Genomic DNA, 25,567 nt, shown 5'->3' with positions numbered 1-25,567 from the left:
CACAGAGCCCTCCGTGGGGTTGAGGAAGCCTGGGACCCTCCGGCGGAGTGACACAGTTGGGGTAACAAGTGGCAAAGAGTCAGTACTGACACGGATCCGGAGCCCATCTTCGTTGTTCACGGGAAAGGAAACTGTGACCCCAGGTCCTCCTCTGTAGTGTGAGGGTGGGCTCTGTGCTGCGCCTCATAGATGGAAGGGTTCGCAGAGCTCACATGAGCGGTAGCTGTTATTCTCATCACGTTGTGCTTCTTGGGAGGGCCTGGATCCTGTCTCAAGGAAGATAGCAGCGCCTCACCCCGAGGACAGTCTGAGGGGAGCTTTGCGCCCGTGCCAGCCCTCTGCGCCGGAGGAGGATGCATGGAAGGGTAGAGAGCTGATGGGCTAAGTGGGGGGGACCCCTGGGGCACAGTGTCCCACAAACGCTGCCCTGGACACAGGGTCCGGGCGGGCAGCCCAAGCCAGCCGAGGGGCCTTCGGGTTGGGTTTGACCATTAAAACTAACGCCTTCATTTCTCTCCCATGCTTTCTCCTCCGGCCAGGAGCGGAAGGTACATGCCCTTTCTGCTATCTTCGCTTCTTAGCGCTTTTGAGTTGTGTGTGTGTGTGTGTGTGTGTGTGTGTGTGTGTGGTGTGTATTTGTGTGTACGTGTGTGTATGTGTGTGTGTTCCTCTGTCCTCCCTTTGGGAACTAGGCTTTCTGTGTGGGGTGGGGCTGTAGCGGTGAGAGGGTCTTGTGGGCGGGGAGCCTCTGGGCCTCACCCCCCCCTCCCTCTCTTTCAGGTTTTCATAGAGCTGAATCACATTAAAAAGTGCAATACAGTCCGAGGCGTCTTTGTCCTGGAGGAATTTGGTAATTACACTCTTTTGCTCTTAGGCCTGGACTCACATGGCAGTAACTCAAACCTCGGAGCTCAGAGAGACTCTGCAGAGAGGCTGGAGGGCAGGCGAGATAGGGAAGAGGAGAGCCCCGAGCTGACAGCAGGGGAGAAGGAAAAGCGACAGTGGCAGCTAGGGAGTGGGTCCCAGAGAGCACTGGGTTAGCCCTTGGGGTGGCACTGCAGGGGCTCAGTGAATGGCACCAGGTCCCCTCGGTTGGCCAGCCAGTGGTCAGGAAGTTCTGGGGCAGAGCGGTCAGGCCGGCCCCACGCCTGCTAGGCCACGCCGCCTGCTGCGAGCCTCCTAGTAGCCCAGGGCGCCATCCACGCACCCAGGGCCTCTCCGGCGTCTGCCCAGCCCCTGTGCTGGAGGAGGGGCGAGTGGCGACCCAGGTGGACTCACTCTAGGGGGCAGAGTAGCCTAGTGGACCCCAGAGGCAGACGGGGCAGCTGGAGCTGGAAGCCAGGAGCCAGCCTCCCCCGAACCGAGTGGACCTGTAGTGCAGGGGTTCTCACCCTGGGGCTTTGAGTTCCTGCTGTGTTTGTGCTTCATTCTTTTGTGCCCCTCATCGCTGCTATGAAAACCTTCGTTCTCCAGCAGGTAAAGTGGCCCGGCTCTGCTGCCTCCCCCCAGGCTCCACCCCGGGCCCTGCGGTGGGTGGGGCGGGCTCCCGTCAATGGAGGCAGCTGCTCACATCCCAGTCCGTCTTCTCCCCCTTCCTTCCCAGCCTCCCTCCACCCGCGCTGGCCACTGGTTCTGAGGTTCTCTCCTGTGCACGCCCTCTCTCCTGCCAGAGAGAGATTTGGGGGGAAACTTCCGGCTCAGGAGAGGACCTGTGCTTCTTGCTCCACCTTGATGAGTGTATCCCCTGGTAGCCCCGGGCCCCTGAGTTCGCCTCCCAGGGTCAGGAGGTGTGGCCAACTCTCATCCTGCCTTTCTGGTCCCCAGGGGACATCATGCCGGCTTCTCCCAACCTCAGGGGCCACGATGATGGCTGAGCCTGTGCCTCACTCCTTCCCCTGGCCACGCAGGACCCCTGCATGGCTGGGGCAGGGCGACTCTGAGGCTGGCCTTGGGGGCTGTGGACCTGTGCGTACCTTGCCTGACGCTCCCCGTCACCTCCCTCCCGGGTGCTGCGCTCGCCTGCCTCTCCTGCTCGGTGTGTCTGCTCCAGAGCCCTCTGACGCTCTCCCTCACACAGGCGGGCCCGGCCTCTCCTGCCTCTCAGGACAGGAAGCGTATGCGTCTGGTGGGTTTAGTGTCACGCCACGTATCCACCCGGCCGCAGGACGCTCGGTGTCGGGGCTGGGAGTTCAGGGGACCGTGCGTTACGGGACCCAAGTTTCGGGCTGGTGACAGGGCTGCAGCTCTCTCCTCCCACCCGACTGGGGGCACCTCACCCTCCTGTGCTTCTCAGGGGCCCCGGACAGCACAGGGACCGGGCTGGAGAGAGGTTAGCCCGCTGCCACGCCGGGGCTGCCAGAGAAGTGGGGAGAGTCACGGCCACCGGCAAGGAGCCACGCAGACCTCCGGGCAGCGTCCGGGGACGTGTCCTCTCCTCCTGCGGGGGCTGGGCAGGTGCTGCCGCGGCCCGAGCTGCAGCCAGCCCTATGAGTGGCCAGAGGGAAGGGCCCTGTGCCGGGCGCCGCCGCCTGGGGGAGCTCGGCACCGCTCTTAGTTTTGAACTTTCTGTTTTGTTTCTCGCCCGTCCGGTTTTAGTTCCTGAAATTAAAGAAGTGGTGAGCCACAAGTACAAGACACCCATGGTGAGTGTGCCGTCCACCCTGACCGGCCAGTCTGCACAGGGCTCCGGACAGAAAGGGGGCTCTGCGAGCCCGGGGAGAGGGGGGATAGGAGTGACCGGAGAGGCGAGTTTGGTCCAGACGCCAGAGATCCCGCCGAGGCCGACGTGGGTCCGCAGCCCCGGGAGGACGCACGCCGGTGCCCTCTCCCACCGGCCGGGGCCGGGGCCCGCCTTCCCCGCGAGGCCGGTCTCCACGCGTGAGGATGTGAGCACTCCGTGGTGCTGACCCGCCTGGTTTTCTCCCCGCCTAGGCCCACGAGATCTGCTACTCTGTGTTGTGTCTCTTCTCGTATGTGGCTGCGGTCCGTAGCAGTGAGGAAGACCTCAGAACCCCGCCCCGGCCCGTCTCCAGCTGATGGAGGGGCGAAGGCCGCCCCAGCCCCGGGGACGCCCCTTGCCTCTTGCCGTTCCCAAGCGCACGATGCTGCTAAGGCCGACGCGGATGGCGCGCGCGCTCTGCAAGCCCCTCGCCGTGGCTTAGTTGGTTCCCAGTTATGTGTCTCTGTTGGTGTGTCTTAGTGTGTTCATCACAGGGCTGAGCTAGTCTCTTCCACCTTCTCCCTCTTCACTCCCAGACCAGCCTGCTGTTCCCTCAGGGCTCCAGTGCGTGTGTGCGTGTGTGTGCGTGTGTGTGTGTGTGTGTGTGTGTGTGGTGTCTGTCGGGCCAGTGGCTTCTAAGAACTCTTTGGCACAGGCCAGTGTGAATCCACACCTGCATGTCCTTGAGACATTGGTGTTGTGGCTTCGTGCGCTAGGCATTGTGACCTCCCAGTGCAGGACTCTGGCTGTTGTCCTCTGTGACCCAGCACAGCCGGGCGCCCGGAACAGCCCCTCTGGGGAGTGAGGGGAGCTTGAGGCTTCCTGAGGGGTGGGCGGCGAGGGGAGGGAGAGTCCCGGGGCAGCAGAGTGACTGGCACCTCCCCGCTTCCTGGCGCATTTCCTAAGCTGGCAGCTACCACCCGCCCGCCCGCCCGCCCGGGGCCCTGTCTTGCTGCTGTCACCATGGCCTCCACCTCTCAGCGGAGCAGCTCTCCCCAAGGTCTGCCTGGCCTTAGAGGCGAGCAGGCTGCTTGGGGCCAGGAGACTCCCAGGAACCCGAAGGGGTGGGCAGGGGCCAAGTTGGGTATACACACCGTGTCTGCGGGCAGCGTCTCCTGGCACTGGGTGCCAGAAGGGGGAGGGCCTGGGAGTGGGCAGGAGATGACTGTACATATTTATTTCAGCTCCACATTATTTATAGAAAATGTACAGACGTGTGAATGTGAAATAAATGTCCTAACTCTCCCTGGGCTCCTGGCACTAAATGATGCTTCCTCTCACCTGGGCCTGAGGAAGGCGGACCTGGACTCTACAAAGGCTCCTCTGGTCTGCAGGGAGCGGGGAGACGAGATCGTGCCCGTCTGAGCTGTGGCGCTGAAGCCCAGCCTCCCGCCTGCGGGCCCTGCAGGGCTCCTCCCCACGCCCGGGGCTCCCAGCCGCAGTGGGAGAGCGGCCTCCCCTGTGTCCCCTTAGGGCCCACAGAGGGCTGCTGTGCTCTCAATTGGCCACTAGAGGGGGCAGCCAAACTGGCTGACACCTGAGCAGAGACGAACTTGGCCGTGAAGAAGGAAAACCCGCCCCGGAGTCCCAGCTCTCAGCGTTCCTTACCGGTGTGATCCCCAGTGCTGTGCCTCAGCCAGGACCTGGGGCTGCACACTAACACTGGGATCGGGGCCAGGAGTGTCCTAGGTTGGGTGGAACTCGGAGAAGCGACCCTGGGCCCAGCATCAGGGAGTTGTTTTTCTCTCTATGGGAAAATCCCCTCACCCCCCCCCCCCCCTAGCAGGAAGGCCCCTCTACACGATCAGGGCACCCCTGAGACCTGCTGGCTCCCTCCTCCGTGGGATTCAGGTGTGCGTAGGCCATGGGCTTGTTGCCCACCGAGACCCCACTGCAGCCCCCAGGCCTTAAGGGCACAGAACTGCAGCCCTGCCCCAGGCCCGGCCGCTGTGACCGTGGCCACCAGAACGAAGACAGCACTGAGCACATGCGAGCAGGCCAGGAGCTCAGAGAACAGCTGAGGCCTGTCCTCCATCACTGTTCCTCTGTTTCCTCCTTTGAAGAGTGTGCAGTGGGAGAGGACCGCTTCCTTCCAGGATTAATGTTTTATGAATTCAGGGCTCCGCTCTGGGCCTCGTTTAACCGTCTGCCCTCAGTTTGCTCTGAAGACCAACCTAAGTCTCCCCGTGCCTGCGTGAACACACTTGGGACAGGAAGGGCCAGGCCCCCGAGGCTGCACCGATCTTTATTGCCCGTACACCCTGAGAGCACGGCAGGCCAGAAAGATGCTGCAGCCATCATTTCCTGAGCTCGCTCGCTCTTCGCCCCCACGCTCTGAGCGCTTCCAGCGGGAGCGCCGAGGGGTCAGCCTGCACAGTCCCCACGCCCGCTCATCGCCGCTCTGCAGCCTGGCCCCGGTCACACCGCGCACGTGTCCAGCAGCGGGAGGAGGCTTGTCCAGCTTCCCTCAGGCTCCTGGCACGCGGCTGGCCTCCGGTGGCACCTCTGACACAGGTTCCCTTGTGAGTGAGCTGGACTACGAGCCACCTGCACCCCATTTCCCATGGCTGCGCCCCTGCACCCAGGGGCCCGGGGTGGTTGGGGCCCGGGGTGGTCCAGAGTACATACCTGGCCGTCCCCAGGGAGGCAGCCTGGTCACTGAGGCACTGCGGAGGAGAAGGGGGCTGTGCTGAGGCTGCACCTTCCACACCACACATCCCCCCAGTGGGCTGGGAGCAGCGGGCGTGGTGGCCATCGCTCCTCTAGCCAGAGCAGCTGCTTGGCCGGGATGGCGGCCGCCCCAGCCGGCGCCCGCTGCTCGTCCCCCCGGGCCTGGCCCAGGCCTCCTCACCTCGCACCTCCAGGCGGCACTCGCACTGCGCCTCGCCCTGCAGGTTGGTGGCCCTGCAGACGTAGACGCCCCCGTCATAGGGGCAGGGCTTGCGGATCTCCAGGGTCAGCACGCCCTGCTTGCTGAACATGCGGAAGCGGGCGTCCTCACCCAGGTCCAGGCCGTTCTTGAGCCAGGAGATCTTGGGCTGGAAGTCAGACAGCGGGAAGGAGGGAGCCTCTCAGGGTGCGAGGACCAGGCAGGAATGGAGGGAGACGGGCATTTGTGTTTCTACGCCACCGGGGGCTACCCCTGGAGCCCCAACCTCTGTCCAGGGCTGGGGACAGAGGGCCCTGCTTGGGGAGAGGCGGAGAGAAGGGGTCGCCTCTCTGCCCCCTGGGCCTGCGTTCCCCACCTTGGGGCTGCCCCGGACGGCACAGCAGAGAGTAGCATTGTAGCCGGCGATGACCGAGCGGTTCACCAGGGGGTGGGTGAAGCTTGGGGCCTCGGAGAAGTCCATGGCCTTGTAGTCGGGTGGCTCGTATGTGATGCCTGGCGGTGACAGCGTTTTGTACCCAGAGGGCTGCGCCCAGCCAGGCTCCCTCCCTGTCTCCCCTCCGCCACCCCGGATGCCTGCCTGCCCCAGCGCCCCCGGGGAGGGGGTGGGAGTGAGGGCCCGGCACCTGGTCTGGGGATGAAGACCGGCTCCTTGGTGGTGGCGGCTCTGTCACTGGGCCCCACCATGTTGTGGCTGAAGACCCGGAAGAAGTAGCCGTTGCCGATGATGAGCTCGGACACCACGCAGTGGGTGCGGCGGTAATGCTCCAGGACCGTGAACCACTCCTGCGTGCGGAGAGGGGGTCTCTGGGGCTGGGGCCTCTCTCGGGGACCCTTGGTGTCTGCACCCCAACAGCGCAGAGAACCAGACCACGGAGGGTGAGAGGTGGGCCCATCCTCAGGGCAGTGGAGTCCGCCAGGCCCCGGGAGGGGTGCGCGGGGGCGGGCCCCAGGCTCACCATGGTCTTCTGGTCTGCTTTCTGTACCGTGTACCCCGAGATCTCTGTGTTGCCATCGTCTTGGGGCGGCTTCCACTCCAGAGCCGCATTGAAGCCCCACGCCTCTGTGACCTGAATGTCCTGGGGAGGACTTGGCTTGTCTGCAGGAGACAGACCCAGTAGGACCCCACACCCTGCTCCAGGCCCACCGCCCCGCCAGCCGGGGCCCGGCAGCCCCTGGGCCAGAGGGGGCCCCCAGGGCCACGCACCCACGATCTGCAGGACCAGGGTCGCCTTGTCCTCCATGTTCTCGATGCGCAGGGTCACCTGGTAGGTGCCGGAGTGGGCGCGGCGGGCGGCCCGGATGAAGAGGATGGTGTCCGTGGCACTGTTGCGGATGCTCACCTCCTCTCCCGCCAGCGGCTGCCCCTCTTTGGTCCAGGTCACCTGCGGCCGGGGCTTGCCCTGTGGGGAGGGTCAGCTCACCCCCGAGCCTGGCTCCCCCTGAGAGCCGGCCGCCCCCGCCTCCCGGGCCCAGGTGAGGTCTCCGGGGAGCCTGGGGCACGTTTGTCTGCGAGGCATGAGCCGCGCGCAGCAGGACGGAGAAGGAAGGGGCCGGCCCTACCTGGAAAGGAATGAGGAGGTTCACGGGCTCCCCGACCTTCCTCTGGATGGTCTGGCGGAGGTGCCTGGGCAGCTGGAGCCGTGGCCGCTCTGTGGGTGCGGAGCGGGCGGCTCAGCCCGAGAGAGCCGCCCCAGCCCAAGGCCTGAGGGGAGCCACAGCTCCATTCTCTCTTGAGGCAGGGCCAGAGCTGCAGCTGGAAAAGGGCTGCTGCTCCCTGGGGTCCCCTCCTCTAGCCCCCCTAACCCAGCCCCACGGGGTTCACGAAGCACCTGCTGCCCCCTGGGCCTCACCACACCGCCGCGGGAGGCAGGGATCAGAGAGGGTGTGCAGCGCGTCTGAGGTCACACAGGCTTTTGGACCCTATGGCCACCCCGTCTGCCGTCTTCCCACCGTGAGAACCAGTCCTTACACACGGCTGATCTTCCGTTAGCACGGGAGGCCCAGATGGGTCAGTTTGACCCCCCCCCCCGTGGCATCACTGCTCGGTCCTGAGCACAAGGACAAGATCTACCTGCCGGAGCCGAGACTCCCAGGGCCCAGGATGGCACAATGGCCTGCGCCTTCCCTGCCCAGACTGGGGCTGACCGGAAGCCAAGAGGACACTCCGCACGGGTTTGCCCTGCGCCCGGGGCCTGGGTGAAGGCTCCTGCCCCCCTGTCCCTGCCCAGCATGCGGCTCCTCCCCCAGGAGGGCCCGTCTCACTGTCCCCTCCTCCGGGGCCAGGGGCAGGGGCAGGGCCTGTGGCCGCAGGGGCACTCACGCAGGATCTCCTGCACCGTCACGGGCTCCTTGGTGGTGGCGGGGGCCCCGGGCCCGGCCACGTTGTGTGCCCGCACCCGGAAGAGCATCCGGGCCCCCGTGGGCAGGTCCTTCACCAGCATCGAGGTGCGCTCTGTCAGCCCCTGCTGGGCGGCCACCCACTCAGAGCCTGAGGGGGTGTGGGGGGGAGGCAAAACCACGAGCGGTGTCAGCATCGGCACCCCATCCAGCTGCCCTGCCCCTGGTGGCCGGCTGGGGCTGCCCCTGCAGGGCGGGCCCCGTGGGGTGGCAGGTGCCCGGCGGGGGGCCGTTCAGAGAAGGGCCCGGGCTGCAGGCAGGCCCAGGGCGGCAGCGGCACTCACAGCCCTCCTGGCAGTACTCCACGCTGTAGCCGTCCAGGCCTCCGGCTCCCTCGCGCTCCGGGGGCCTCCACTTGAGGGACACGGTGGTGTCGGAGATGTCCTCCACCGCCAGGTGTGTGGGCTCACTGGGGGGGCCTGGGCGGAGGAGGGAGGGCGGGGCTGAGCCACACCGGGGCTGCCCTTCGGCGGCCTCTCGAGCACTTTAAGAAACAGTCCTAGCTCCGTTAAAAAGAGGCTTAGAAACAAGTACAAAAGAGTCTGAGCAGGAAAGGGGCCCAAAGACCTCAGAGAGCCTAGAAGGAGCCGCTTCCGTCGGACAGCGGTGGTGAGGGGAACCGGACCGAAGCACGGGCGTCTCCTGTGCTCGGCTGAGCTAAGAGCCGAGCAAACCGGAAGTCAGTGCTCATGGAGGAGGCCCGGACCCCTCTCCCCACATCACCCCCTTCCTGCCACCTCCCCCTGGGCTGCAGGGGGCACCTCCCCTCCTCAGACGGCTGCCCCCAAAGGTCCACACACCTGGCAGGGACAGAGCCTGCCACGCTCCTGTCTGCACCACCCTTCCGCCCCCCATGCTGCAGACGGGGGAACTGAGGCTTCGGGAGACGGCAGCCCAGGCTGGCCTCCGGGGACGGTGGAGCCGGCTCGGCCAACACCACGTCCAGCTCCTGGTCCAGGGCCCTTCCCACAGACAGACGTCCCTCGGGCCTTAGAAGCCCACTGCCCTCCCCTTGCTTCATACGTGACAACCCTGGTTGGAGGGAGCAGAGGCCAGGGGACCATTGCCGCTTATTGAGCGCCTGCTGTGCACCAGATGCTCTGCTGGCAAACTAACTCCTGCCACCCTAACAACGGTTCTGTGAAGTCCATGTCCTTCCCCCCTTCTACAGAGGTCAGAGGTGACCCTCGCAAAGGTGAAACAAGGGTCAGGGAGCAAGGGTGAGGGAGGTGTGAGTCCCTGCTCCAGCCCTGCCAGCCGGGAGGGGGGCCGGGGGGCCTTGAGCAGGTCATTAACGTCTCCGAGCCTCCCTCGTTTCATCTGCGGGAAGAGGGCTCGCCCCGCGTTCAGACGACAGACCCGGGGTGTCAGTGCCCTGTGCGGGGGCCGCGCACACAGAGCAGCCGCTGACCCCGCGCCCCAGGGCCCGGACGGCAGGCGGGCAGCGCCCGGCGAGCAGGCTCACCCACGGGCATGAAGGGCTGGGAGGCGGGGCTGGGCCTGGACATGCCGATGGCGTTGACGGCGTAGACGCGCATCTCGTACACCACGCCCTCGATCATGCGCCGCGCCTCGTGCCGCAGGTCCCGCAGGAGGTCGAAGTTCAGCCGCATCCACCGGTAGCTCTTCTTCTTCTTGCGCTCCAGGATGTAACCTGCCGGAGGGGGGCAGGAGCTGCGGGCTGGGGCCCGGGCACACACACACACACACACACACGCACACACACGCCACCCCGCCCCTCCCACAGGTCTGCCCTGGCCCCTCCGCTCACCCAGGATGGGCTGCCCGCCGTCGTAGGCAGGCGGCTCCCACTGCACCGTGCAGGAGTCCTCGCCCACGTTGCTGATCTTGGGGGCCGCGGGGGCATCCGGCACATCTGCGGGCGATGGGGACCCACGTCCATGTTGCTCATCCCCTTACCCTCCTCCCCCGACCGCACCCAGAGCCAGAGCAACCCTCTGGAAGGCAGTTCTGGTCACGTCGCCAGCCTAAGGGCCGCCCTTCACGGCTCCCACTGCCCATTTCACCGTGTCCCCAGCCCCGTCCTCTCTAAGGACCCGAGAGCCGGACCCGCCACGCTGCCGAGTGGCTGAATGCCTGGTGGATGGGCCCCCCCGGCCGCCCCTCTTTCTTCCCACCGGGACCGGCCCCGGCCTCACCGATGACCTTGACCGTCAGCTGGACCTGGTCCTCGCCCGCGGGGTTCTTCACGGTGACGGTGTACACACCCTCGTCCTCCTTCTCCGCCCCCTCGACGGTGAAGATGCTGCGGTCCTTGGTGGTCTCCACGCGGACCCGGCCCTCGGTCTCACACAGCAGCTGGCGGGGTGGGCGTGGGGGTGGGGAGGGACTCCACGTTGGACTCCAGAAGCTTCCGCAGCCTCTGGGCTGGCCCAGCCTGGGTGAGCCCCGGCCCAGAAACCCGGACTGAGCGCCCACCACAGGCCTGGCCCGGGGCGAGGGTTCGGGCTCCGGCTTTGTCCGGGAACCTCAGGGAGGCCGGTCCTCTCTGCGCCTCGGTCCTTGTCTCCGAGTGGGAAGAGCAGGACCTCACTGTGCGGACCCTTCGTGGCTGCTGGCAGGGGACCAGCAGCGCGGCCTGGAGGGTGCCATCGCTGGCGGACGTGTGTGGTGTGTGTGGTGTGTGGTGTGTGGTGTGTGTGGTGTGTGTGGTGTGTGGTGTGGGTGGTGTGTGGTGTGTGGTGTGTGGTGTGTGTGTGGTGTGTGTGGTGTGTGTGGTGTATGGTGTGTGGTGTGTGGTGTGTGGTGTGTGTGGTGTGTGTGGTGTGTGTGGTGTGTGGTGTGCGGTGTGCGGTGTGTGTGGTGTGTGTGGTGTGTGTGGTGTGTGGTGTGCGGTGTGCGGTGTGTGTGGTGTGTGTGGTGTGTGCGGTGTGTGTGGTGTATGGTGTGTGGTGTGTGGTGTGTGGTGTGTGTGGTGTGTGTGGTGTGTGTGTGTGGTGTGTGCGGTGTGTGCGGTGTGTGCGGTGTGTGCGGTGTGTGTGGTGTATGGTGTGTGGTGTGTGGTGTGTGGTGTGTGGTGTGTGTGGTATGTGGTGTGTGCGGTGTGTGCGGTGTGTGGTGTGTGTGGTGTGTGGTGTGTGCGGTGTGTGCGGTGTGTGCGGTGTGTGGTGTGTGTGGTGTGTGGTGTGTGCGGTGTGTGCGGTGTGTGCGGTGTGTGCGGTGTGTGTGGTGTGTGTGTGTGGTGTGTGTGGTGTGTGTGGTGTGTGTGTGTGGTGTGTGTGGTGTGTGTGGTGTGTGTGTGTGGTGTGTGCGGTGTGTGCGGTGTGCGGTGTGTGTGGTGTGTGTGGTGTGTGTGTGTGGTGTGTGCGGTGTGTGCGGTGTGTGGTGTGTGCGGTGTGTGTGGTGTGTGTGGTGTGTGTGGTGTGTGCGGTGTGTGCGGTGTGTGCATGGACGCCCTGCCCGGGGCAGGAGCACCGCTGACCATGTGGCGCCCTCTGGTGGCCTTGCCCACGGCGGGCACCGGGGCAAACGAGCCGCACTCACCTTCTTCTCAAACACCCACTCGTCAGCGGCACCGGCTTCCCCCGGGGCGTCAGGCGCCGGCCCCGCGGGGACCTTTTTCCCCTGGGACAGAGCAGCAGGAGAGGGGCTGCTCAGCCGGGGCCGGGCGGGGAGACCTGCCGGCGGCCCCTCTGCTTCTCCCCTGGGCCCAGGGCCCAGCCGGCGGCATCGCGTCACTCCCGGCCGGGCCACCGGAGGGCACCACACGCGGGAGCGGCCCGGCACTCACTGGCCCGAACACCCACTGCCCGGAGGGACGTGGAGGCGCCGGCACCTGTGTCATGGTCTTCTGCCAGATCACCGTGGGCGCGGGGTCCCCGGAGATGGGCACGTCCAGGCGCAGCTTGTTCCCGGCCACGACCACGATGGTGTCCGGCTTGCGGCCGGGGCAGTCCAGGTGGATCTTGGGGGGTTCTGGGGCGCGGACACGGCACGGGTCAGAGACAGAGAGGACCCCGGAGGAGCAGGTGTCCCTGCAGTTTTATTACTGAGGAGCACACAGCTGGCAGAGTTTTGACAAACGTATACACCGGTGTAAAAGATCTAGATTATTCTGTCACTCCAGGAAGTCCCGGGGAAGTTATAGTGTAGGATGATGCCTAGTGCAGCATTTCTTAAGCTGTGCCCTGGGATGGTGGGGTGGTGGTGGTGGTCAGGGACATCAATGTACGGCCTAACAAATCGTTTAGGAAACCCTGGATTAAACAAAGTCAAGCACATTTCTTAACTGTGCAAGAGGGGGCGTTGGGGCAAGTGTTCCCCAAAGTGACTTCACCACGGGACCCTCCTAAGCGGAGTGCTGTGTATTAAGTGAACCCGGTTTGGAAGATACTAGCACTCAAGAGCCTGCCTCAGCTTGGACTCTTCTCCTGGTTAAAGTTTTATCTGAAAGTAGGAGAGACGCTTCTAAAAGCAGGAAGAAGAAGAAGAAGAAAAAAAAGTAAAACCTCACGTCTGTGCTGCCATTTGATGGCTCACACACCATCTCCTCTCCTCTTTCCCACCCCCCATGGAGGAGACAGTGTAAGGACCCCTTCAGAGATGAGGAAACGGAGGCTGAGAGATTATCACTGGCCCGCAGTCCTGAGCGGCAGAGCTGGGGCTGGGACTCAGGGTCCCTCTCCCAGGTTCCTGTTCCTCTCTGTCTGAGTGGAGAGGGGACGTGGGCGGGGGGTGGGGTGGTGGTGGTGAGAGAGACACGCAGGGGCCCCGGGACTCACCCTGCCGGGGCACGAAGTCGATCTTGACCTCTGCAAGAGAAGGAAGAGCAGCTGGCACCAGGGCCGGGGCAGGGCCAGGGCGGCCCCCCGCAGCCCGGGCGCCGCTCACCCATGAAGTGGAGCTTGGCGGACAGGTTGCAGGCGAAGCCCTCGGGCACGAAGCTGTAGTCGGCCTCGTCCGCGGGCGTGACGTCGTCGATGGTCAGCTTGTGGACCCTGCGGGCAGCGGCGGCTCAGAGGGCCCCCCTGGGCCACACCCCCGGGCCTCGCCGGACCCCCTCGCCAGGGGCCCTGGCCCCCCTCGCTCTCTGGGTCCTGGTGTTTTAAGAGCTCGTTCTCTTTGTGTTTGACTTTGCCGGCGCCCTCACGTGTAGGCAGGGCAGAAGTGGCCCCTCGGCTGGGCCCTCGGAGACGGGACAGAGGCCGGTCTCATTAATCTCCGTGACCTTGGGCCCAGCACGGGCCGGCCCAGATGCTCGGGGCATGAGTGAGTGAGGGCCCCCCGCCAGGGCTGGCCGCCCTCCCCCCGCCCCCCCACCCCCACCCCGTGGCCTCCTGCCTGGTCACCACTGGGGGAGGGGGCTGGGCCCAGGGCAAGCCCCTCTGCCTCTCTCCGGCTCTGACGGACTCTCCTCTGTGCGCTTCTGTCTCGCCACAGCTTTCTGTCTGTCTTTTCGTCTCTTCTTCTCACCTTCCATTTCAGTCTGTGCCCTGCCTGTCTGCGGATCTGTCTCTTTTTGTCCACCTCTGTCTGTCCATCTCTGTCTGTCTCCGTCTCTGTCTCTTCTCTGCCCCTCTGTCTGTTTCTTTCTGTCTCTGCGCATGTCTCTATGCCCGCCTCTGTCTCTCTGTCCGTCCCTGTCTTCCAGTGTGTCCGTCTGTCTCTGTCTCAGTCGCTGCTGCAGACGGCGGGCGCCGGGGCGGCCCCGCACTCACCGCCCGATGTGGGACACCTTGATCCGGCTGTCAGGCACCAGCTCCTTGCCGTTCTTCAGCCACACGCCCCGCACGTTCTCGTCCGACACCTCGCACTTGAACACGGCCTGGTCCTTGGCGCCCACCGTCAGGTCGGCGATGCTCTGGTACACCTCCAGCTTCTTCTCTGGGGGCAGGCGGAGCCGTGAGCGGGGCGGGCGTGGGCGGGCCTGGGCGGGCGTCCCTCGGAGAGCAGGTGGGCATGTGAAAGCACATGCTCGCGTGCGTGTGTGAGACGCACGTGTGCGTGTGAAGTGAACTCGGGTATGTGTGTGTAAAGGGCACTACCCAGGCGCCCCTGGCCCTCCCCCTGCCCTCCGGGGTGGCAGCCTCAGCCTCCCCATTCACACGTGAGGGAGGTGAAGCTCACGATGTCAACGTGACTGGCTCCAGGCGGCACCGGCTTCGACCCCGGGTGGGCGTGACTCCTGTCCTTGGCTGTGGGGCCGGTGGGGCACCCCCGCCCCTCCCCGCCCCTCCCGCCCCGCCCCGCCCCCCGCCGCCCCGCCCCGCCCCGCCCCCCCGCCCCGCCCCGCCCCCCGCCGCCCCTCCCCGCCCCTCCCCGCCCCCCGCCAGGGCCTCACCCTGCACGATGAGCTCCGCCAGCGCCTGGCCCCCGCTGGTGCGCAGCGCGTAGTGCCCGGCGTCCTCCAGCGTCGCCTCGTTGATGATCAGGTGGTGCTTCCGGCCGTCCTTCTTGAACCGGTACTTGAAGGTCTCTTCCCGCGTCAGCTCCACCCCGTCCTTCAGCCTGGCCGGCGGGGGGGCAGCGAGTGCTGTGGCCTCCTCTGGGGGTGCCCAGGCCTCCCGCCCCGTCCCAGGCCCCCGGCCCCCGGCCCCCGGCCCCCGGCCCCCGTCCCAGGCCCCAGGCCCCCGCGCTCACCATTTCACCTGGGCGCCCTCCTCAGACACCTCGCACTCGAACTCCACCCGCTGCCCCACCATCACCAGCTGGTCCTCCAGGGGCCTGGTGATCAGCACAGGGGGCTCTGCGGAGCAGGGAGGGCGTGACGGACGGGTCCCCCCGGCCCTCCTCCGCCGGGGGCCCCGGGCCCCGGGCCCCGGGCCCACCTTTGACAAAGAGCTCGGTGCTGCACTTCTCGCCGCCCACCACGCACTGGTAGGCCGCGTCGTCGGCCAGCGAGCACTGGCTGATGGTCAGCGTGCGCTTGTTGCCGCTGGACTCGAAGATGTACCTGGGCGGGGCCGCGGAGGAGGGAGGAACGGTGTGGCCTCTCCTCCTGGTGCCCCTCACTGCCCCCCTCCCCCCCAGCCGTGACCCTGGCCCACCCCAGGCCTCCCGGGAGCCGGCCTTACTTGCTGTGGAACGGAAGGGGCCGTGGGTGTGTTGCCGACGGGAGGAAGTGAGACCAAGAGGAGAAGAGTGAGAACAAAGATGGATAAAAGAGAAAAGAGGGACGTTAGACCCAGAGAGAGAGAAATGTGGAGAGCCGGACAGAGATAGAGACCACGATGGGGAGGCAGAGAGGGCAGGGCTGGGAGCAGCCCCCGCCCATCCAGGGTCCCCTCCCCGCACCCCCAGCCCCCAGGGCCTGCTCCCCACCCCCACCCCCCCACGCACCTGCCGCTCATCTGGATCTCCTTTCCGTTCTTCAGCCACTTGACCTCGGCGTCGGGGTCGGCCAGCTCCACGGTCAGCCGGATCTTGTGGCCCTTGTTCACCTGGTAGGCCGGCTGCAGCTTCTTCTGGAAGGCTGAGCACCGCCCTCAGCCCCTGCTCCCGCCGCCCGCCCTGCCCCACCCGGGCGGCCCTGCAGGAGGCTCCCGCCCACAGCCCATGGCAGAGGGCCGGCTGCCTGCCCTGTGTCTCCCGGCCCCCCGGGCCCGTGTGTCTCTCCGTCCGCCTGTCTGCCTGGGGTCCTCTGTGCTGCTCCGCGCAGGGATAAGCCCGGGGGCTTCCAGAGAGACAGAGGCCTGGCCAGAGGGCAGGTGGCGGGAGGAACGGCCTCCCTGCCCTGGACCCCGGGTCACCGCAGCCTCTGGTGCCTGCGCTCCTGCCCAGGGGGCGGGGAGGCCCCTGCGACCCCAGCTCCCCTCTGGGGCCGCACCTGCACTGCCAGCCCGGATGGGGAAGGGCCAGGAGCCCTCTCCGGACCTGCCTTGGGGCGAGGGGAGGGGGCTAGCCCGTGCCCCTTCTGTGTCTCTTCTTCTGTTTGCCTGAGAGGAAGAGTCACAGGCCTGGCTTTTCTCCCGGGTGTAGGTCTCTGGCCTAAGCTGGCTTCTTCCCTTTCTCTTGGGCAGAGAGGGTGAGAGGGTGAGGGGGAGAGGGGGGGAGAGAAGGGCTCACCTGGGCCTGGCCCCTGGCGGGGGGAGGGCTCACCTGGCCCTGGCGGGGGGGGGGCTCACCTGGCCCCTGGCGGGGGGGGGGCTCACCTGGCCCCTGGCGGGGGGGGGGCGGGAGGGCTCACCTGGCCCCTGGCGGGGGGGGTGGGGCGGGAGGGCTCACCTGGCCCCTGGCGGGGGGGGGAGGGCTCACCTGGCCCCTGGCGGGGGGGGGGCTCACCTGGCCCCTGGCGGGGGGTGGGGGGCTCACCTGGCCCCTGGCGGGGGGTGGGGGGCTCACCTGGCCCCTGGCGGGGGGGGGAGGGCTCACCTGGCCCCTGGCGGGGGGTGGGGGGCTCACCTGGCCCCTGGCGGGGGGTGGGGGGCTCACCTGGCCCTGGCGGGGGGGGGCTCACCTGGCCCCTGGCGGGGGGTGGGGGGCTCACCTGGCCCCTGGCGGGGGGGGAGGGCTCACCTGGCCCTGGCCTGGCCCCTGGCCCTGGCGGGGGGGGGGGGCTCACCTGGCCCTGGCGGGGGGGGGGAGGGCTCACCTGGCCCCTGGTGGGGGGTGGGGGGCTCACCTGGCCCCTGGCGGGGGGGGGGGGGCTCACCTGGCCCCTGGCGGGGGGGGGAGGGCTCACCTGGCCCCTGGCGGGGGGGGGAGGGCTCACCTGGCCCTGGCGGGGAGGGCGGGGGGGCTCACCTGTGCTCTTCTTCTCGTCCCGCTTCATGCCCTGGAGCCTCTTGAGCATGCCGCGCAGGTCGGTGACGCCGTGCTGGAAGGCGATGCGCTCGTACTCGGCGGGCGGCGCCTGCCGCAGGATCTCCCACACGTCCTCCTCCGCCGGGGCCTCCAGCTTCGCGTCCCTGTGTCCGCACCCAGCAGGGCGGCCTCAGGGGTGCCCGTGGCGGCCAGGACGCAGCCCCCTCCCCGGCCGGGCCCCCGGGGCCGGGCCCAGGAGCCCGCGCTGCCCGCCCTCTGCCCCTTCCTTCCGGGCCGGCATGGGTCCTCAGCCCGGTCCGGGTCCGGGGCTGACAGCTCGGTGTGGGGTGGGGCCGGGCGGGGCTCCCGGGGGATCGGAGGTGCCAGGGTGCTGGGCCTCCCGGCGCACTCACCGTGGGGTCCGGAAACTGCTGCTCCGGTGGGGCAGAAAGGCGGGCACACGTTAGAGGGAGGGCCATCTCTCCACAAAGACCTGGGGCCCCTCGGCCCTCCCCCCCCCTCCTCCCGGCACTCCTGCCCCTCCATTTGCGGGCACCTGTGACTCCCCACAGGCTGGCCAGGCTCTCCTGCCACCTCACCGCTGGGCACCAGGAGAGCCGGGCTCAGACTCCCCACACGGGGTTCTCACTCAGGCCTGCCTGGTCACCAGCCCCTCCCATCTCCCACCACCGCGGGGCGCCCTCTGCCCACAGCACCAGGTCCCACTGCTTACTCTCTGGGCGGCAGCAGCACCGCCAGCAGGCAGGTCCAGGGGGCAGGTCCGGGGGGCAGGTCCGGGAGGCAGGTCCGGGGGGCAGGTCCGGGGGGCAGGTCCGGGGGGCAGGTCGGGGGGGGGCAGGTCCAGGGGACAGGTCCAGGGGGCAGGTCAGGGGGGGCAGGTCGGGGGGGCAGGTCGGGGGGGGCAGGTCCGGGGGGCAGGTCCGGGAGGCAGGTCCGGGGGGCAGGTCCGGGGGGCAGGTCCAGGGGGCAGGTCCGGGGGGCAGGTCCGGGGGGCAGGTCCGGGGGGCAGGTCCGGGGGGGCAGGGCCGGGGGGGCAGGGCCGGGGGGGCAGGGCCAGGGGCAGGTCCAGGGGGCAGGTCCAGGGGGGCAGGTCCGGGGGGCAGGTCCGGGGGGCAGGTCCGGGGGGCAGGTCCGGGAGGCAGGCCCGGGGGGCAGGTCCGGGGGGCAGGGGCAGGGGGCAGGTCCGGGAGGCAGGTCCGGGGGGCAGGTCCGGGGGGCAGGTCCGGGGGGCAGGTCCGGGGGGCAGGTCCAGGAGGCAGGTCCGGGGGGCAGGTCCGGGGGGCAGGGGCAGGGGGCAGGTCCAGGGGGCAGGGTGGGGGAGAGAGGAAAGGGCAGGAGTCAGCTGGGTTGGCTGGACAGGCAGCCCCTGCAGCCGGGGCCTCCCCCAGCGTCTCCTGTCCCCGGAGCTCTCCTGTCGCAGACGGCGTGTGCGGCTCCGGGGACCTAGGTCTGCAGAGGCCCCCTCGCTCCTCCCAACAGCAGGGCCGTCCCGGGGCCGGCGGGAAAGCCAGTCCAGAGGCCCGGCCCTGCCGGCCACCGGTCTGAGCCGGCCCGCAGCCCCAGCCGCCCGGGGGGCCTCACCTCTTCTTCAGCAGCGAGCTGAAGTCCAGGACCCCGGCGTCCTCGCCGCCGTCACTGTGGAGAAGGACCCGGTGAGGACCGGGGAGCTGCCAGAGGGGAGTGGGAGCCGGGAGGGCGGGGGTGGAGTGGAGGGAGAGAGGGGGACACTGGCCAGGTGGGGGCGCTCTGCCCATCACAGACCCCGGGGCCTGTGGGGCCGGGGGAGGGGTACCTGGTCCGACGACCACTGCCAGCCACGCTCCTGTGGGAATTAGAGACTCAGCTCCTCACCTGCCCGGGAACTAGCTCTCCCACAAGGCCATCAACCTCAGCCCCGAGCCCCCACATGCCTCCCAGCCTGGACCCCCCACATCACCCCCAGCCAGGACCCCCCACCTCACCCCCAGCCAGGACCCCCCCATCACCCCCAGCCTGGACCCCCCCATCACCCCCAACCCAGACCCCCACATCACCCCCAGCCCGGACCCCCCATCACCCCCAGCCAGGACCCCCCACATCACCCCCAACCCAGACCCCCACATCACCCCCAGCCCGGACCCCCCATCACCCCCAGCCTGGACCCCCCCATCACCCCCAACCCAGACCCCCCATCACCCCCAGCCTGGACCCCCCATCACCCCCAGCCTGGACCCCCCCATCACCCCCAACCCAGACCCCCCATCACCCCCAGCCAGGACCCCCCATCACCCCCAGCCTGGACCCCCCCATCACCCCCAACCCAGACCCCCCATCACCCCCAGCCAGGACCCCCCACATCACCCCCAACCCAGACCCCCCACATCACCCCCAGCCCGGACCCCACATCACCCCCAGCCCGGACCCTCCACCCCACCCCCAGCCCGGACCCCGAGGCTGGCCTCCCAGGCCTGAGGAGCGCTGGCCACTCACGGGCGGCGGAAAGCTGAGCGGAGGTCCAGGTCTCCGGGGCCGATGGCCTCTGGGTGCAAAGAGGGAGCTGAGTCAGGGGAGGGGCTGCCGAGGGGGCCATCCCCGCGTCACAGACCTGCCCGCCCACGGCCACTGAGGGTGGCACCTCCCCGGGACCCCATCCAGGCGGGGGCAGGGGGGGTCCCCAGTCCCGCAGCACAAGTGGCGGAGCTCCTCCTCTCTCCACTCGCCCTTCGCCGTTCACTGAGCCGGAGCCCGGGCGCCAGGACAAGACCCGACGGGATCTGGACTTGGCGTGCCCCCAGCCCTGGGCCTCCAGGGGCCTCGCAGGCCCTGTGAGCAGCGTGGGGCCGGGGCCAGCCGCTGTCCGTCAGGACGAGCATCCTCCCCGTTGCTGGGAGACGGGGGCGGGAGCAGGCGCAGACCCCTCGGGAGCCCGAGGTCAGGGCTCCGGGCCCTCACCGTGGACGGTGAGGTTGAAGTTGCAGCTGTCAAACTTGTCCTTGGTGGACACCTCACAGCGGTAGCCGCCCGCAGAGGTGGCTTGGGCGTCGGTGATGTGCAGCTCAAACAGGTAGATCTGGGGGGCGAGGTGTCGGGAGAGGGGGGTCAAAAGATGAGGCCCCACCCCTAAAGGAGACTGGGGGTGGCTAGAGGCCACCAACCTTCCAGCCTTTAAGGGTAAGTGAACCCACGCGGGTGTGGGTAAATAGCAAAAGGAGCCCCTTCTCAAGACGCACACTGCCCTCTGCTGGCACAGGGCGGTAAGAGAATGGACGTCTGTGATGGCCACCAGGAGGGTGGCATTTGCTGGAGATTGAGGCACCTTTGTGCACGGCACAGACACACACCCAAACGGCACAGACACACAGCCGAACGGCACAGACACACACAGGATGTGAGGCCTGCCTGCCAGAGCCCCACCCCCACAGGAGGGGAAGGAGCGGAGGCTGGGAGCCAGGGGCAGCTCTAGGCCCGGCTCCGAGTGTCCTCAGACCAGCCCCACCCCCTCAGGCTCTGGGGGCCTGTCTGTGTGAATGGATCTTGTCAGTCGTGAATGGAGCTCTGGTGTCCGTCCATCCAGGGGCTTTGTACCCTCCCTGGCTGGTGCCCCGGGCCTTCCTGAGCTGCCCCCACCCCCACCCCGCCGCCAGCCTTACTGTGTCCCTTGAGCTACCATGGCCTCCATGTTCTCCATGGCCCCCTGGTCTGTGCTCCCCATAACCCTCCTCTGAGCCCACCCATGCTCCCCCTGTGCCTCCGGCCCCCCAACCTGCTCCCCAGGCTCCCCCTGCCCCCCAGGGCTCTCCATGTCCCGCTCCACGTGTCCCCATAACCCCGGGCCCCGGGCCCACCTTGCTGGCCCGGTCGTAGCTGTCGTGCAACTGCAGGTGCTGGCCCACCTTGCTGCTCAGGTCCACCCACTTGCCCTTGAACCACTTGACGACGGGCGGCTTCAGGAGGCTGGCCCCGGCCACGCGGGCCGAGAAGGTGATGCTGCCCCCTGCGAGGGACGGCGGCAGTGGGCTCGGCTGCGGCTGCCGCCCTCCCCACCCCGCCCCGCACCACCCCCGGCTGCAGCCCCACACTCACCCGCGGTCACCTCGCCGTCCTGTGGCCGCGTCACAAAGAGGCCGATGGGGTCGTCAGGGGCAGCAGACCCATTGGGGGCTGCAGAACTGGACCCTGTGGGCAGAGGCCTCTGAGCCCTGCGCTGGGACCCCCCACCCTGGCCCGGGCCCTCCCTGCCCAGCCCTCTCACCTCCTTCCACCTCAGTGGCTGAGGCCGGGGCGTCTCCGGGAACGCTGGGGGCCTCCGCAGGGGCAGGGGCAGGGGCAGGGGCCTCCACAGGGGCAGGGGCAGGGGCAGGGGCTGGCACGGGCTCTGCAGGGGAACGGGGAAGGCTGTGGAGCTTCTAACCACACCCCTCCTGCCCCAGGTCTCGCCTCAATCTTGGTAGCCGTGTTAACTACTGCGGTGTGTGCACAGCTCACCTGGTCCCTCCCTCCTCCTCACCCGCCAGGACCCTGTCTCTCCCCTAAATTCTCTCCCTTTCCACCCACTGCCTCTGTGAGCTCACGGCCCCTCCTCGCCCGTCTCTCCTGAGCACCAGGCCCGAGAACCAGGGCGTCTCACTTGAATACAACCCTCTGGGCGGCGCACCCTGAGCAGGAGCCAGCAGCACCAGCTTCCCAAGCTCACACCCCTGTGCTCACACCCTCTGTGCTCACACCCTCTGTGCTCACACCCCTGTGCTCACACCCCTGTGCTCACACCCTCTGTGCTCACACCCCTGTGCTCACACCCCTGTGCTCACACCCTCTGTGCTCACACCCCTGTGCTCACACCCCTGTGCTCACACCCTCTGTGCTCACACCCCTGTGCTCACACCCTCTGTGCTCACACCCCTGTGCTCACACCCCTGTGCTCACACCCTCTGTGCTCACACCCCTGTGCTCACACCCTCTGTGCTCACACCCCTGTGCTCACACCCTCTGTGCTCACACCCCTGTGCTCACACCCTCTGTGCTCACACCCCTGTGCTCACACCCCTGTGCTCACATCCCTGTGCTCACACCCTCTGTGCTCACACCCCTGTGCTCACACCCTCTGTGCTCACACCCTCTGTGCTCACACCCCTGTGCTCACACCCTCTGTGCTCACAACCCCTGTGCTCACACCCCTGTGCTCACACCCTCTGTGCTCACACCCCTGTGCTCACACCCTCTGTGCTCACACCCCTGTGCTCACACCCTCTGTGCTCACACCCCTGTGCTCACACCCTCTGTGCTCACACCCCTGTGCTCACACCCTCTGTGCTCACACCCCTGTGCTCACACCCTCTGTGCTCACACCCCTGTGCTCACACCCCTGTGCTCACACCCTCTGTGCTCACACCCCTGTGCTCACACCCCTGTGCTCACACCCCTGTGCTCACACCCTCTGTGCTCACACCCCTGTGCTCACACCCTCTGTGCTCACACCCCTGTGCTCACACCCCTGTGCTCACACCCTCTGTGCTCACACCCCTGTGCTCACACCCTCTGTGCTCACACCCCTGTGCTCACACCCCTGTGCTCACACCCCTGTGCTCACACCCTCTGTGCTCACATCCAGCAGATCCGTCCCTCCTTTCCTTCCCCAGGCTCTGCCCTGGCCCAGGCCCCTGCTCGGCAGCCCCCGGGCTTCCTGGGGCACAGCCTCGGGCATGTGTGGGTGTCGGGCGGGAGGGCAGCCTTCTGCGTGTTCACCTCTGAATTTCCCCGCCTCCACGATGGCTGGCGCGGCCGGAGCCACAGGGGCTCTCGGCGAGGCCTGGTCCCTCAGCCGGGGGGCTTTCCTGGCCCAGGGCACGCGGAGCAGGGCGGGCGGCGGGAAAGCACCTCCGCCGCCCCGGGCAGCGGAGAGGTGGCGGGGCCGCCCCCGCGCCAGCCCCCGGAAGTTCAGACCTCGGGAGGACGGCCCGGCGGCAGCGTACCTGCTTCCAGGACCTTGAGGTCGAACTTGACCTTGGAGGAGCCCGCGATGACGGCGTACGAGCCCTGGTCCGCAGGGCCCACGTCCCTCACGGTCAGCGTGTGCCGCGTGCCCTCGGCGGCCAGCCCGAACTTGTCGCTGGCGCCGATGTCGCTGCCCCCGCGCTGCCAGCGCACCTTCACGCCCGCCCGCTCCGTCTCCGCCTCGAACACCGCGGGGCCGCCGGCCGCCACCTCCAGGGACCGCGGCTTCTTGCTGAAGGCTGAGACTGAGGGCCCAACGGAGGCTGCAGGGGGCCCGGCTTGCCCGGGCACCCCACCCCTGCGGCCCCTCTTTTTTTTTTTTTTAATATATTTTATTGATTTTTTACAGAGAGGAAGGGAGAGAGATAGAGAGCTAGAAACGTCGATGAGAGAGAAACATCGACCAGCTGCCTCTTGCACACCCCCTACCGGGGATGTGCCCGCAACCAATGTACATGCCCCCAACAGGAATCGAACCTGGGACCTTTCAGTCCGCAGATGGACGCTCTACCACTGAGCCAAACCGGTTTTGGCTGTGGCCCCTCTTATTAAACACGGGGATAAGCATTTGGACGCATTCCCTCATCTCCTGCTCCAATGAGAGGTGTGGTGATCATGCCCATTTCTCGGACGAGGGCACCGAGGCTCAGAGAGGTTAAGGGGCTTACCGAAATCACACAGCCAGTTGGCGGGAAAGCCGGGGCTGCGGTCCTCATTGCCAGACTTTGGCTAAGTGCCTCCCTGAGTAACCTACCCAGGGGAACGTGAGCTCACCTCCCCCCACCCTCCGGGGTCCTGGCGAGGGCCTCTGCCTACTTGGATGTGGCTAAATTTGGCCTCTGAGGGCCTCAGGCTGAGCATCAGCCACTGCGATAAAGCCGGCCGGGGAGGGGGCTGGGGCTGGGGGACTGGATCCCTGCCCCGGACACCGCCCCGAGGACACAGGCCAGGCCCAGGGCCCGAGGTCCTGCGAAAGGCTGTGACTTTCCCTGCCCTTGGCCGGCGCGGGCCTCCTGACCGTCCCCTCCCTGAGCAGAGCGCCTGCGAGGCCTCAGTGCGGGCCGGGCCCAGGGTCGGGGCCACAGGGGTGCAGGCTCCTAGAGCAGAGCCTCTCACAGGCGGGAAGAACCACCCTAGCCCCTCCTTGTGGAGACGGGGAAATAGAGGCCCGGAGAGGGGAGGGCCTTGACCAGGAGCACTCCCCGAGCGCTCAGCCTGGCACCCGCCTGCAGGGCCTTTTCCCAGGGGCAGCCAGGCCTGTCCCTGCTGCAGAGATGAGGGTTCGGGGACAGTCCCCGGCGTCCGAGGAGGGCGCCTGGGGACCTCCTGCCTTGGCTCTCTGCCCGCTGGGCCCCTCGCCCTGGTCTGCCCTCACTCCCATCGTCAGGAACGGAAGGAGAAACTGAGTCAGAATAGGGCCCAGGAGACAGCGAGTACCCACCTCAGGGCTCCCTCCCAGGCCGGCCCCTGACCGTCAGGCCCCCAGCCCGCCCTGTCCCCCTCAGCCCGACCCCGGCCTGTGCTACCTGGCTTCTTCCCCGGCTCAGGCATCTTGAGAGAAGTCACAGAACCAAGAACGGAGCAGGCACAGGCCACCCGCAGAGGATCTGGGCAGGGACCCGTCCCCCCGCTATATAAGGGGCCCTCCCCCTCCCCAGGCCCCCTTATCTGCCTCCTTCCCAGCTACCTGCTAAATATAGACAAATTCCGAGAGCAAGGCTCTCAGGAGAAGGTGGGGCCGTGTGGTTCCTGGCTGTCCCTCCCCCCACCAGCCCAATATGATGGCTCTGCCCCCCCTCAGGGAACCTCGGGGACCCCAAGCCCTGCCTGGACGTCCATCTGAGGGGCACACGGTGCCGTGGGCTTGAGCTGGGCCCGGGGCCTGAGGTGGGTGGGTCGAATGCGCATCCTCGCTGGGCGGTGTGGGTGGCGGTTGCCCCCCAGGCCCTGCCCCGGCCACTCCCTCCCCCCCCAGGGCCTTAGTCTCCCGTCTGTACCGCGGGCTCGAGGCGCGACCCCCGCCGCCTGGGCTTGCTCCGTGAGCGAGTGGGTTTGCCTGCGGACACGCCGGAGCAGGGCGAGGCGTGTGCAAGACGCCGAGGGGACGTATGCTCTGATTGTCTGACCCCGGACATCACAGCTCACAGGGCCTCTCTGCTTCTTCCGTGTACACACGTCTCTACATACGTGAACGAAGCCGGTTACACGCGATGCCCTCTGAGCGGGGCCGACGTGGAGGCCAGGAAAGGCCAATTGCCCCACGTGGGCAGGAGGAAGCCTTTCTGCACACAGGCCTTGTCTGCGGGGCTGACACCACCGTCCCCGCAAACACAGAGCCGTTCTTCTCTGCCATGTTAACCTCTTTCCCACCGCGTCCAGGCCCGCACTCCACCGGCCTCTCTCAGGGCCTGCGGACCGCGGGGGAGGGTCACGGTGGGGCCCCTGGGAGCCCCAGGCCTCGGGGTGTCTGCCCCACACAGATGGCCCAGAATGTGGGTTCTCTGCGGTCCACCGGCTGCTTTGGGAGTTACCGCCCTCCCACTGCCGGCTGCCACTCCTTGCTGCTGGGCCGTGGGGAGCAAGAAGCTCAGAGTCTACCACCTTCCGTGCTCTTCCCCTGCTGTGGCCTGGGAGCCAGAGAGCACAGACACCAGCCCACCGGGGCTGCTCACACGGGTTCCGGGCGGACGCTGTGTCCCACTGGGCGCATGGGGTCCCCTTGCTGGACTGCACCCCATTCCAGACACGTGAACTGCCCCCCATTCCAGACAGTGAACTGCCCCCCATTCCAGACACGTGAACTGCCCCCCATTCCAGACAGTGAACTGTACCCCATTCCAGACAGTGAACTGCCCCCCATTCCAGAC

At 67.5% G+C, this 25,567-nt stretch overlaps 2 protein-coding genes across 44 annotated transcripts in view; one reads left to right on the top strand and one right to left on the bottom strand.

Moving 5' to 3' along the window:
- The window catches only part of MADD (MAP kinase activating death domain), a 39,458-nt gene extending 35,494 nt beyond the window's left edge, over positions 1 to 3,964 (top strand). For 15 of the 43 annotated variants that reach the window (XM_084894761.1, XM_084894756.1, XM_084894760.1 and 12 more), the window contains 3 exons: positions 781 to 850; positions 2,596 to 2,642; positions 2,932 to 3,964. In XM_084894761.1, the coding sequence (XP_084750887.1) occupies positions 781 to 850; positions 2,596 to 2,642; positions 2,932 to 3,036 (222 nt within the window). In that variant the 3' untranslated portion in view covers positions 3,037 to 3,964. Of the gene's footprint in view, positions 1 to 780; positions 2,480 to 2,595; positions 2,643 to 2,931 lie in introns of those variants that run through there. The other 28 variants (XM_084894753.1, XM_084894758.1, XM_084894752.1 and 25 more) reach the window with 2 other exon arrangements.
- Positions 3,965 to 4,936: 972 nt separating this feature from the next.
- MYBPC3 (myosin binding protein C3) lies at positions 4,937 to 24,303 on the bottom strand. The gene is made up of 33 exons (XM_084893668.1): positions 24,227 to 24,303; positions 22,679 to 22,945; positions 20,962 to 21,084; positions 20,793 to 20,885; positions 20,555 to 20,703; positions 19,662 to 19,779; positions 19,200 to 19,248; positions 18,523 to 18,552; positions 18,312 to 18,365; positions 17,123 to 17,143; positions 16,710 to 16,873; positions 15,306 to 15,438; positions 14,795 to 14,919; positions 14,607 to 14,712; positions 14,308 to 14,474; positions 13,685 to 13,850; positions 12,858 to 12,964; positions 12,749 to 12,778; positions 11,803 to 11,942; positions 11,511 to 11,591; positions 10,166 to 10,325; positions 9,778 to 9,882; positions 9,472 to 9,660; positions 8,291 to 8,425; positions 7,930 to 8,097; positions 7,170 to 7,258; positions 6,814 to 7,009; positions 6,566 to 6,705; positions 6,233 to 6,392; positions 5,965 to 6,101; positions 5,578 to 5,757; positions 5,348 to 5,385; positions 4,937 to 5,224 (listed from the first exon to the last, which is right to left on the bottom strand). Exons 1-33 carry the CDS (start codon positions 24,249 to 24,251, stop codon positions 5,110 to 5,112), a joined length of 3,960 nt encoding a protein of 1,319 aa, XP_084749794.1. The 5' UTR covers positions 24,252 to 24,303; the 3' UTR covers positions 4,937 to 5,109.
- Positions 24,304 to 25,567: the final 1,264 nt, after the last annotated feature.

Source organism: Pipistrellus hanaki (genome assembly GCF_964339955.1).
Source record: "Pipistrellus hanaki genome assembly, chromosome: 9".
Taxonomy (NCBI): domain Eukaryota; kingdom Metazoa; phylum Chordata; class Mammalia; order Chiroptera; family Vespertilionidae; genus Pipistrellus; species Pipistrellus hanaki.
This window is presented reverse-complemented; position numbering and strand designations above follow the sequence as displayed.

Excerpts from the sequence above, each read along its gene's own strand:
- MYBPC3 (XM_084893668.1), bottom strand. The coding sequence starts at position 24,251 with ATGCCTGAGCCGGGGAAGAAGCCAG. Across the intron at positions 12,779-12,857 it reads CGCCAAGCTCCACTTCATGG|AGGTCAAGATCGACTTCGTG; the intron begins GTGAGCGGCGCC and ends CTTCTCTTGCAG. Across the intron at positions 5,758-5,964 it reads CCGTCCGGGGCAGCCCCAAG|CCCAAGATCTCCTGGCTCAA; the intron begins GTGGGGAACGCA and ends TCTGACTTCCAG.